General features: G+C 45.1%; 1 protein-coding gene across 1 annotated transcript; it reads right to left on the bottom strand.

Annotated features, from left to right (window-relative positions):
* Window positions 1–286: 286 nt before the first annotated feature.
* On the bottom strand, window positions 287–5,009 carry LOC5525094 (signal peptide, CUB and EGF-like domain-containing protein 2). The gene is made up of 6 exons (XM_048725301.1): window positions 4,781–5,009; window positions 4,173–4,334; window positions 3,853–4,004; window positions 3,251–3,434; window positions 1,180–1,411; window positions 287–707 (listed from the first exon to the last, which is right to left on the bottom strand). Exons 1-6 carry the CDS (start codon window positions 5,007–5,009, stop codon window positions 449–451), a joined length of 1,218 nt encoding a protein of 405 aa, XP_048581258.1. The 3' UTR covers window positions 287–448.
* Window positions 5,010–13,329: the final 8,320 nt, after the last annotated feature.

Below are 13,329 nucleotides of genomic sequence, written 5' to 3' on the forward strand. Positions count from 1 at the left end.
TTTGAATATTGGTTGAGAGAGCGGGAGGTTTACTCGAAGTACTTTTGGAGATCTTATAATATGGTCGGTCCCCTACTTCCTTACGCTTCACTAAAAATTACCGTACAATCTTATGCAAATATAACACGGATCTGCACTTCACGAACAGTCGACGGTATACTCAAAATGTTTTAAGAGGGTTGCAAGAAAAAAAAACCAACGCCCCCTACGCACTACGCACATTACGAACGCACGTACACACGCACACCTCCCGCCCCTGGCTTCTTTTTGTCAAGTTCCTCATGTTTTTGACTTTGCTTCGTTAAATTGAGATCCCTCGGTACAGAACGCTGGGTTCTTTTTCTTTTTATTATTTGTTTATTAACTATCCCAAATGAAACCGAATTACTTACAACACGTTTTACGCTGGAAAATAAGTTTGCACAGTTGCCAACTGAAGTTCTAGGCTCTAACTGAATTGGATACAAAAGTTTCCACGAAGATCATCAAAGTTGATATGACCCCACCCTTCACTACTGTCATCAGGAATGCGCATGCGCGCCATCTTTTCCACATACGCCGACACATCTTTCTCTACTCGGCGCATGGTTTCTGTGCATTGACCGCTGTCAAACATCACCACGGACCCGTCAATCAACAGCTCCACTCGCTCCTTTGATGCGTCACAACCGCCACCAACAAGATACGATATCTTGGTGCCGCCGATTCTATAATAATAGGTTTGCATTTAGTTTTCCGGCTGCAACGTCACTTCCTTGTGCATTGATGGCATGGATGGGGGTGGTTGGGGAGGGAAAGGGGTGGACAGAACGGCAAACTTGAGGCACTGGGTGACGGCCCATGGTTGCTCCAACTTATGAAAGCAATTTTAAAAATAGTTCAGGCTCTCCTCGGCTGCTTGGTGCTTTGCTCACAAAAAGCTGGTTCTGTTGAGCCCGCAAAACCATCCCTGATTAGTACGCTACTACGCCGGTTGCAAAAACTACATTGAAGAAAACGACTTATACTTTACGGATATTAGACCACCCTAAACTTCCTGCTGAGAATTCATAAATGCGCTATGTTAAAACAGCATTCAATTTGCCATAACTAATGTCAAGCACTCAATCTGACGAGAAGCTAAGAAATAAGAACAGTCAAACAACAAATTTTACACTTCAGATTTTGGATACAACACACCTGAAAGGGGGTGATGTCAGGGATCTCTGTGGTCCGTCACCCTGCGTGGCGCCTGGTGTTCCTGAGGGAGTGGGCCGATTTTTATAGCCACCAATCCAATAATCACCATTCATTTCTGCATTCTGCCCATTCCGCACCAGGGAATTATCGCCGTATGTAGGCTGATTGTCAAAAGCAGTACCGGTTCGTTTCCATCCACCGAGACCGTTTTCAAAGTCCATGCCACATTCACCTGTATATATGACCGAAAAACCCTCAGTTCTGTGGTCACCGGGACAGTGCTAAATAACGTTTGCGCATGCGCGTGCTCTGGCGAAAACAAGCACAATCGTAGTGTTGAATCTTTCAAGTAAAGGTACGAAAGGCTGACTTCAGTCGCTGTTTAGACTAACTGTACAGCATTAAAACATACTGTACAAAAGATGACAGATTTTGTGTGATAATAAGAGAGTCATAAAGAAAATTATATTCTTAAGTTTGGTCTAGTTTTCTTAGCATTCACTAAAATGTGACAGTTCGCCGGTAAAACTCCGATATTAGAGGCAAGTAATGCCTGTGCATAAGAGTCGTCTGGAAATATTATTCTAAGCGCACGCTTCTGACATGACTCCAAATCTGCTGCTAGGCCCAAGTACCTAGCAGCAGATTTAGAGTCATGTCAGAAGCGTGCGCTTAGAATAATATTTCCAGACGACTCTTATGCACAGGCATTACTTGCCTCTAATATCACAACACTGCATGAAAGACGTGAGGTCGCAACAAACAAACTCTTTAGCGAAGTCATGGCCAGTCCAAACCACAAACTACATAGGCTGCTCCCTCAGCAGAACTCTAGAATTAATATTAGGAAGAGGCGGGTCTTTGCCATCAAAGCCAACACGCAACGTTTTGCAAAAAGTTTTTTTAATGTTCAATGCCTCAACTAAATTTTACGACAAGATATTTAATCAACGCAGTATAGATTTGATCAAGCCTGTAATTTTGGAATCATATTTTAGATTTTTAGAATTTTTAAGTATTTGACTATTGTAACATAACGTAATTCAACCTTCGGGTAGCAAAGTTTTTGAATAAACCTATCTATCTAATCTAATCTATCTATCATTTCAAAACAAAAAGGCTGGTTTAACCGCGCGGTACTGGAACTAGTCTTGCGTTTTTCAACACTGTTTGTCACCGGTGGCACACTACCAACACACGAGGAGGGGGGAGTGGGGTCCAAGAGCCCAAAATTGTATACCCCAAAGTCACCCTCCCTCCCAGAAAAAACAAAACAAAAAACAAACAATTACAATAATGAATTAATAACGTCATCGGAGCTCCCCGCACTTCCCCTCACCATCATCACCGCCATCACCATCATCACCGCCCTCACCATCATCACCGCCATCACCGCCATCACCGCCATCACCATCATCACCGCCATCACCATCATCACCGCCATCACCATCATCACCGCCATCACCATCATCACCGCCATCACCGCCATCACCGCCATCACCGCCATCACCATCATCACCGCCATCACCATCATCACCATCATCACCGCCAGCACCATCATCACCGCCATCACCATCGTCACCGCCCTCACCATCATCACCGCCATCACCGCCATCACCGCCATCACCATCATCACCGCCATCACCATCATCACCGCCATCACCATCATCACCGCCATCACCATCATCACCGCCATCACCGCCATCACCGCCATCACCGCCATCACCATCATCACCGCCATCACCATCATCACCATCATCACCGCCAGCACCATCATCACCGCCATCACCATCGTCACCGCCATCAACATCATCACCGCCATCACCATCATCACCGCCATCACCATCATCACCGCCATCACCATCATCACCGCCATTACCGCCATCACGATCATCACCGCCATCACCGCCATCACCATCATCACCGCCATCACCATCATCACCGCCATTACCGCCATCACGATCATCACCGCCATCACCATCATCACCATCATCACCGCCATCACCGCCATCACCGCCATCACCGCCATCACCATCATCACCGCCATCACCATCAACTAGTATGACCCTACCTTGATAGCACTGGCTAGCAGACGTTGAACCTGCCTTAACAGTTGTCGTGCCAGGTGGGCACTGGATAGAAGACTTTGCCTTCGAGTTCGGTTGATACGTGCCCTGACAACAGGGAAGACAGCCTCCGACACCTTGCGGGCTATAGCTACCCGCAGCGCAGATTTCTGCGAGAAACGAGATGCCCTATTATGAACAGGCTGCTGGTTATATAGGTCCTAACCGCATCTCCTTATGCGCTTGTTGCCTACAGTAAAAGCCTCGCAATAGTCTAGCCATACTGTATATCCAACAGCATCGTGCGGGGGGGGGGGGGGGGGGGGGTTCTCAAATAATTTCTTCAACTTATGTAAATTTTAAATGTCTATGTCAGAAAACGAAATTAAAAATGCTGCAGAAAGTTGGGGTTTGGTCGAACGCCTCTCTGCATCGGATCAGTTATCGAAACTGAAGAAACCAAAGCTTTAATCGCAAAAAAATGTTTCTAAAAAATGTGCATTGGTTTTTCAAAAAAAATTCAAAGGTCTATCCCCACCAGCCGCCTTTTAAAATATTGTGTAGTCCCAGAAAGGACGCAGGAGGATCACGAAGAATTGGAACTCACCTTTGCAGTCTTCCACAGATTTGGTGCCGATAGCTTCGGTACCAGTCCCATCTGGGCATGTGTGCTGCGATTACAAGGCTGGTACGTACCCAGTGGGCATGCGTTACACGTGGCTAAACCGCTGTCCGAGAATTCACCGGAGCTGCAAGTGTCTGAAAGAGAAGGGAACCACCATCAAGTATAGCCGCTTTGTTCATTCTTTTTTTTTTTCATTATTAAATAGAGAAGTGTTTGTCAAAAATAATAGTGCAGGGTGACTTCGGGATTGAAAATGACACTAGAGGTTAACCGCTTGATTAAGACACATTTTACTCGCTTACCCAAGCACATGTCCTGACTCTTGGCACCCGTTTCTCTGTTCGTTTTTCCTTGTGGACAAAGTTTACAGAATTCCTCGCCCTCGTTGTCTTGATAGCTCCCGACCGCGCATGGCTGACAGTCCCGAAGGCTGAGATCGTAGTACGAGCCCATGGCGCAGTTAACTAAGTGAATTAATATACATCGGTAAAGCTTTAAAAATCTGCTAAGCCTAACGCTTAAAGGGGCTATGTCATCAGCTGCGCATCTTCTTTGCGCATGGAGTTTCGGTGGGCTACGCCAGGTCCTTACACTGTTCCTTTTCATGTATATAGGAGGATGATCAAAAGACCAATCACAACAGTGGCGTTGCAAATGTCTAGCTGGCTTTCGTCTTCCCTCTGATGGTGAATTATTTTGTAAACCGTTAATGACATACCCAATCAAAACCATTTAAAACCCAGACCCGTTCTTTCCTTTTGCCTTCATTCTTTAATAGAGTTACTATACATTAAGGGCGTGTGGCATACTGGTATAGTTGTAGCTGGAGTGAAGCCTGGTACTCATTTAAAATTTGACTGCGGAAATACTTATTTGCAGAGGAAGCAGCAGCAGCAGCAGTTTTTCTTACCAAACTCGGAGCGTCGAATACGATCACCATTGCCGTCCTTAACATGAAGTATTTTGCCTGGAAGACACGCTCCGCTAATGAGCTCCTCCTCAGTGTCCACTTCTTTCTCACTTACAGGCAGCAACTGCACGCTACAATCATAGGTTTCACGGTGAATGGCACAGGGTAAAGTTATGGCTGTATGGTGATCAATAAGGCTGGTGAGGGCGTGATGGCACGCTACAATCATAGGTTTCACGGTGAATGGTACAGGGTAAAGTTATGGCTGTATGATAATCAATAAGGCTGGTGAGGGCGTTGCTGATGATTAAGGATACCGATGGTAATATAATGATAGTGGTGATAATGATGGCAATTATGTTGATGTCAATAACGGTGATGATGGTGATCATACGATGGTATTGATGACAATTGTTGTTGTGTTGACGATGGTTATGGTGGTATGGTGTTTGACTATAATGATGATATGGATTGAAAAACAAGCATCATGTAGCGTAACCTGCGTTTTCTAAGGGGATGCACAGTCCTCATAGCCAACTTATCAGTATATCTTGGAAAAGGAAAGTGCTTGACAATCCTCGATAAAAATGACCCACTTTTTGTCGGCAAAGGGGAGTAGGCTTTGAACAGATATTCTCATCGATAACAATGTAAAATATCCTTAGCGAGGACTCTACTTACGAGAGAGCGTCCCATTGAAGAAAATATAAAACACAGTGTTAATTAAACTTGATAGAAAAAGGAAATTTCAAAAGGTATCGATAATAGCTGAGCTGTTTCAAGTGTGAGTCGCTAACAAATGCTAGGGTAAAAGTACAGACAGACAGACAGACAGACAGACAGACAGACAGACAGACAGACAGACAGACAGACAGACAGACAGACAGACAGACAGACTTACGGGCACAATCTGGCCAAGGTTTTTTCCCTTCTGGTAATTCAATTGGCAAGCCCATTAATGGTTTTCCTTGCCATCGTCCTTCCGCGGAGCAAACGTAAGCAATGTAGTTGTTCTCTTTCACAAAGGTGTAGTCTTGCTTGCATTGTACTGTGCACATCGCCTGGCTCGTACTAACTTGCTGATCGATGTTGCATACACGGGTGCCGTGAGCGGGTGGGTCATAAACCGTGCATTTCGCCGCTTAAATAGAAAATAATTAAAATAAGCTTGGGCTGGTATCAAGTTCTTGTATACTTTCTTGCCTTATACATGTTTCAAAGTGCACAATTAAAAATTACGTTCGTAAAAGCAGCCATCTTGGCCTTCTCATATTTTTAAAGATCCTATTGTCGGCTTCCAATATATTAGCAACTCTAGCGCTACGGTATAGTTTTATTAGAATATTTTTTTATGGATAAACACCGTATAGACCCTATAGATATGTTGCATTGTTAATAAGCCTTAGAGCAATGGGCTAGTCTCCTACACACCTAGATGAGATGATGAATTTTGGATACTTACGACCAACTTCCAATGGGAAGTTGATCACAATGTCATACACGCCCCAGGCAAACCACGACCCTGGGCGGTTGTTGTGGGGGGTTGTTGTACGTTATCGTCGGGGGGATGGCTCTGGGTAGTTTACACGCACTCGCTGTTCGGGGTCGCTGGTTATTAAGTGCTGGGACACCCCAGTACTTTAGGCTTTTCGGCATCTGTAATAAGATGTTGTTTCTTAAAAAGAAAATCCGTCTGATGTATTGTATTTGTCCTAGACGACCGGCTTCTCTTTTGTGCTATTAGTATCAATGTATTGGATACGCTTTTGTGCATAGGTATTTGTGTAGCTGGGAGGGACGTAAATAGCGGCTCCTTGAGTTCACCCTTACCACGCGCATGCGCACCTGTCAACTGTAAAGTCCTTACATACAGTACGTGCATATAATACACACGTACATACATTACAGACGTGCAGGCATTGTGAAAATGGGTAGCGACAATCATATGACTCCCACTCTCTCATATTCTCATAACACATTTATTAGTAATTGGTAACCGCGAGTCATACGAACCTTTGACGCGAATATAGAAAGTGCAAGTAGAAGTGAGCCCCGCTGGGTCTGTTGCGGTGAACTCAATGGCAGTGCCCTTACTCCCTTACTCCCTTTCTCCGTGATGTTGAATACCTCGTACCATGTGGAAATCCCGGGCGTACTTAGTTTGACATCCGGGGCTTCCCCGGAGTTGTCATATGCAGTTGCCTGTGGTATTTCTACTCGCGCATAACGTCGTCTTCGTTGGGCACCGTTCGGTCCTCACTGCAGGTGATGATGGGTGGGGTCACATCTGAGGGGTTATATTAGTATAAGAAATACAGGTGATGGTAGGTGGGGTCACATCTGAGGGGACATATTAGTATAAGAAATACAGGTGATGGTAGGTGGGGTCACATCTGAGGGGACATATTAGTATAAGAAATACAGGTGATGGTTGGTGTGGTCACATCTGAGGGGTTATATTAGTATAAGAAATACAGGTGATGGTGGGTGGGGTCACATCTGAGGGGACATATTAGTATAAGAAATACAGGTGATGATGGGTGGGGTCACATCTGAGGGGTTATATTAGTATAAGAAATACAGGTGATGGTTGGTGTGGTCACATCTGAGGGGTTATATTAGTATAAGAAATGCAGGTGATGGTGGGTGGGGTCCGTCTGAGGTGTTTATATTAGTATAAGAAATACAGGTGATGGTGGGTGGGGTCACATCTGAGGGGACATATTAGTATAACAAATACAGGTGATGGTGGGTGGGGTCACATCTGAGGGGGCATATTAGTATAAGAAATACAGGTGATGGTGGGTGGGGTCACATCTGAGGGGACATATTAGTATAAGAAATACAGGTGATGGTTGGTGTGGTCACATCTGAGAGGAAATATTAGTATAAGAAATACAGGTGATGGTTGGTTTGGTCACATCTATCTGAGAGGACATATTAGTATAAGAATTTTGGGTGATGATGGGTGGGGTCACATGTGTGTGCGGGGACATTGGTATAAATACGTGCGTATTGACTTTATGGTAAAAGGCATCCTGTGGTGCAATTCACTTGCCCCACCCCACCCCCCTCCCTCATACACACCTACACATACCTTGGCAAGCATCAACCGCTCCTACATTCCCTCCTGACAAACGTCTACCGACCTCATTAGTCGGACCTAACCGCTCCTACATTCCCTCCTGACAAACCTCTACCGACCTCATTAGTCGGACCTAACCGCTCCTACATTCCCTCCTGACAAACGTCTACCGACCTCATTAGTCGGACCTAACCGCTCCTACATTCCCTCCTGACAAACCTCTACCGACCTCATTAGTCGGACCTAACCGCTCCTACATTCCCTCCTGACAAACCTCTATCGACCTCATTAGTCGGACCTAACCGCTCCTACATTCCCTCCTGACAAACCTCTATCGACCTCATTAGTCGGACCTAACCGCTCCTACATTCCCTCCTGACAAACCTCTATCGACCTCATTAGTCGGACCTAACCGCTCCTACATTCCCTCCTGACAAACCTCTATCGACCTCATTAGTCGGACCTAACCGCTCCTACATTCCCTCCTGACAAACCTCTATCGACCTCATTAGTCGGACCTAACCGCTCCTACATTCCCTCCTGACAAACCTCTACCGACCTCATTAGTCGGACCTAACCGCTCCTACATTCCCTCCTGACAAACCTCTACCGACCTCATTAGTCGGACCTAACCGCTCCTACATTCCCTCCTGACAAACCTCTACCGACCTCATTAGTCGGACCTAACCGCTCCTACATTCCCTCCTGACAAACCTCTACCGACCTCATTAGTCGGACCTAACCGCTCCTACATTCCCTCCTGACAAACCTCTACCGACCTCATTAGTCGGACCTAACCGCTCCTACATTCCCTCCTGACAAACCTCTACCGACCTCATTAGTCGGACCTAACCGCTCCTACATTCCCTCCTGACAAACCTCTATCGACCTCATTAGTCGGACCTAACCGCTCCTACATTCCCTCCTGACAAACCTCTACCGACCTCATTAGTCGGACCTAACCGCTCCTACATTCCCTCCTGACAAACCTCTACCGACCTCATTAGTCGGACCTAACCGCTCCTACATTCCCTCCTGACAAACCTCTACCGACCTCATTAGTCGGACCTAACCGCTCCTACATTCCCTCCTGACAAACCTCTACCGACCTCATTAGTCGGACCTAACCGCTCCTACATTCCCTCCTGACAAACCTCTACCGACCTCATTAGTCGGACCTAACCGCTCCTACATTCCCTCCTGACAAACCTCTACCGACCTCATTAGTCGGACCTTATCACTTGTCATTCAAGTACGTATCCTTGTGTTCCCCTGATAATCCTTAGAAGACATTAGAAGGCAAACCTTAGCAAAGATTAACCCCTTCCCCCCTTATATCAACCTTGTCGACATTGCCCCCTATACGGGAACTTGTCAGACACATTTACTTTGTCAGAAACTGCCCCCGATAAAATTCTCTATCATCCACACTTCCCTGGCAAGCTCCGGTTATTTTCCCCTCCCTGACAAACCTCGGCAGACCGCACAGTAGGACTCCATCTCGTGTCTTTCTGGCATGTCCGTACCCTTGACGACCCTCCTAGAAGAAAGCCTTTCTTCCATGTGACGGAGCAAGTGCTCTTACATTTCTGCTTCGTGCTCAGACACTGAATTGGTGTGTAACCTCCGTGCGCGGGTGACATAAGGGCATTGCAGTAAACATCTTGAAAAACAAGGGGTTTGTTTCAGAACATTCAGGACGTGAAGGGTATTGTAGTAAACATCTTATAATGGTGGTTTTGGGACATTTTTGGTCAGTGTTCTATTTAGGATGGTACCACTCCGCCAAAGATAACTTCCGAGTTAAAGAGGGGCTGTTTATGTATACGAGTAAGAATTGTCATTTTTGGAAGTTAGCTTGATCAGGTTAATGGCAAATTCTTTCTTCAACAAATAGGATTCTTGCATAGTTTCGCAGCTGTTTCAATATAATATGATGTTTTAGGAAAATAAGAACTGCTTTTTATTTACGTTTGTAAATAACAAAAACAAACTTGTTAAAAACCGCCGGGAGCTTGAAGGTATCATCAATATAGTTGAGCTCAATTTGCAGTTTGAATTGTTTGTTTGGTTTAAAAAATCATCAATTGGTAAGGTATCATCAATATGGTTGAGCTCAATTTGCAGTTTGCATTGTTTGTTTGGTTTAAAAAATCATCAATTGGTAGTAGTTACGTCTGAGCTGCAGCTGCCTTGCATCATTCTCAAATTGCTAAAGAAGTTGCTGAAAAATCAAAACAATAATTCAGTCGAATCCACTTTCTACTCGATAAACGAGATGACATGTACCTTTCTCCCTGTCCGCTGTCACGTCAGGTTGGCACTCTTTAGGCACGCTGTCACAGCCACTCGAGTCTAAAATGGTTTCCCATCGTTTGCTGTAAACTCGTCTTCTCCTTTCCGTTGCACAGCGACTTCCAACAGGGTTAGGAAGAGTGGCCCATTGACTCCAAGGCTGAAGCAAGCAAATCACTTTTTGACATTTATCTGTAAGGAATAAGTGTAAAAATGGTGAGGTGTGGTATAATGTATGGCGCAGTGTGGTATAATGTATGGCGCAGTGTTGTGTGGCATGGTTAGGTGTGATATAATGTATGGCGCAGTGTGATATAATGTATGGCGCAGTGTGATATAATGTATGGTGAAGTGTGGTATAATGTATGGCGCAGGTGTGGTATAATGTATGGCGCAGTGTGATATAATGTATGGTGAAGTGTGGTATAATGTATGACGCAGGTGTGGTATAATGTATGGCGCAGTGTTGTGTGGCATGGTTAGGTGTGGTATAATGTATGGCGCAGGTGTGGTATAATGTATGGCGCAGTGTGGTATAACGTATGGCGCAATGTGATATAATGTATGGTGAAGTGTGGTATAATGTATGGCGCAGTGTTGTGTGGCATGGTGAAGTGCGGTATAATGTATGACGCAGTGTTGTGTGGCATGGTGAAGTGCGGTATAATGTATGGCGCAGTGTTGTGTGGTATGATGAAGTGTGGTATAATGTATGACGCAGTGTTGTGTGGCATGGTGAAGTGTGGTATAATGTATGGCGCAGTGTGATATAATGTATGGCGCTGTGTTGTGTGGCATGGTGAAGTGCGGTATAATGTATGGCGCAGTGTGGTATAATGTATGGCGCAGTGTGGTATAATGTATGGCGCAGTGTGGTATAATGTATGGCGCAGTGTGGTATAATGTATGGCGCAGTGTGGTATAATGTATGGCGCAGTGTGGTATAATGTATGGCGCAGTGTGGTATAATGTATGGCGCAGTGTTGTGTGGCATGGTGAAGTGTGGTATAATGTATGGCGCAGTGTGGTATAATGTATTGTGAAGTGTGGTATAATGTATTGTGAACTGTGGTATAATGTATTGTGAAGTGTGGTATAATGTATTGTGAAGTGTGGTATAATGTATTGTGAAGTGTGGTATAATGTATGGCGCAGTGTGGTATAATGTATTGTGAAGTGTGGTATAATGTATTGTGAAGTGTGGTATAATGTATTGTGAAGTGTGGTATAATGTATGGCGCAGTGTGGTATAATGTATGGCGCAGTGTTGTGTGGCATGGTGAGGTGTGATATAATGTATGGTGAAGTGTGGTATAATGTATGGCGCAGGTGTGGTATAATGTATGGTGAAGTGTGGTATAATGTATGGCGCAGGTGTGGTATAATATATGGCGCAGGTGTGGTATAATGTATGGCGCAGTGTGGTATAATGTATGGCGCAGTGTGATATAATGTATGGCGCAGTGTGGTATAATGTATGGCGCAGGTGTGGTATAATGTATGGCGCAGGTGTGGTATAATGTATGGTGAAGTGTGGTATAATGTATGGCGCAGGTGTGGTATAATATATGGCGCAGGTGTGGTATAATGTATGGCGCAGTGTGGTATAATGTATGGCGCAGTGTGGTATAATATATGGCGCAGTGTGGTATAATGTATGGCGCAGTGTGATATAATGTATGGCGCAGTGTGATATAATGTATGGCGCAGTGTGGTATAATGTATGGCGCAGGTGTGGTATAATGTATGGCGCAGGTGTGATATAATGTATGGTGAAGTGTGGTATAATGTATGGCGCAGGTGTGGTATAATGTATGGCGCAGGTGTGGTATAATGTATGGCGCAGGTGTGGTATAATGTATGGCGCAGGTGTGGTATAATGAATGGCGCAGTGTTGTGTGGCATGGTGAGGTGTGGTATAATGTATGGCGCAGTGTGGTATATTGTATGGCGCAGTGTGGTATATTGTATGGCGCAGTGTGGTATAATGTATGGCGCAGGTGTGGTATAATGTATGGCGCAGTGTTGTGTGGCATGGTGAGGTGTGGTATAATGTATGGCGCAGTGTGATATAATGTATTGTGAAGTGTGGTATAATGTATGACGCAGTGTGGTATAATGTATGGCGCAGGTGTGATATAATGTATGGTGAAGTGTGGTATAATGTATGGCGCAGGTGTGGTATAATGTATGGCGCAGGTGTGGTATAATGTATGGCGCAGGTGTGGTATAATGTATGGCGCAGGTGTGGTATAATGAATGGCGCAGTGTTGTGTGGCATGGTGAGGTGTGGTATAATGTATGGCGCAGTGTGGTATATTGTATGGCGCAGTGTGGTATATTGTATGGCGCAGTGTGGTATAATGTATGGTGAGGTGTGGTATAGTGTATGGCGCAGTGTTGTGTGGCATGTTGAGGTGTGGTATAATGTTGGGCGCAGTGTTATGTGGCATGGTGAGGTGTGGTATAATGTATGGCGCAGTGTGGTATAATGTATGGCGCAGTGTGGTATAATGTATGGCACAGTGTGGTATAATGTATGGCGCAGTGTTGTGTGGCATGGTTAGGTGTGATATAATGTATGGCGCAGTGTTGTGTGGCATGGTGAGGTGTGATATAATGTATGGCGCAGTGTTGTGTGGCATGGTTAGGTGTGATATAATGTATGGCGCAGTGTTGTGTGGCATGGTGAGGTGTGGTATAATGTATGGTGAGGTGTGGTATAATGTATGGCGCAGGTGTGGTATAATGTATGGCGCAGTGTTGTGTGGCATGGTGAGGTGTGGTATAATGTATGGTGAACTGCTGTATAATGTATGGCGCAGGTGTGGTATAATGTATGGCGCAGTGTGGTATAATGTATGGCGCAGGTGTGGTATAATGTATGGCGCAGGTGTGGTATAATGTATGGCGCAGTGTGGTATAATGTATGGCGCAGTGTGGTATAATGTATGGCGCAGGTGTGGTATAATGTATGGCGCAGTGTGGTATAATGTATGGCGCAGGTGTGGTATAATGTATGGCGCAGGTGTGGTATAATGTATGGCGCAGTGTGGTATAATGTATTGCGCAGGTGTGGTATAATGTATTGCGCATTGTGGTATAATGTATGGCGCAGGTGTGGTATAATGTATGGCGCAGGTGTGGTATAATGTATGGCGCAGGTGTG

The sequence above is a fragment of the Nematostella vectensis genome, chromosome 3 (genome assembly GCF_932526225.1).
Source record: "Nematostella vectensis chromosome 3, jaNemVect1.1, whole genome shotgun sequence".
NCBI lineage: Eukaryota > Metazoa > Cnidaria > Anthozoa > Actiniaria > Edwardsiidae > Nematostella > Nematostella vectensis.

What these genes read in the sequence shown, in the direction of transcription:
- LOC5525094 (XM_048725301.1), bottom strand. Translation starts at nt 5,009, where the DNA reads ATGATTGTAGCGTGCCATCACGCCCTCACCAGCCTTATTGATCACCAT. An exon ending in TATTCGACGCTCCGAGTTTG is followed by an intron (nt 4,335 to 4,780) that starts GTAAGAAAAACT and finishes TAATTCACTTAG; the next exon opens with TTAACTGCGCCATGGGCTCG. An exon ending in TGCTAGCCAGTGCTATCAAG is followed by an intron (nt 1,412 to 3,250) that starts GTAGGGTCATAC and finishes TCATATATACAG; the next exon opens with GTGAATGTGGCATGGACTTT.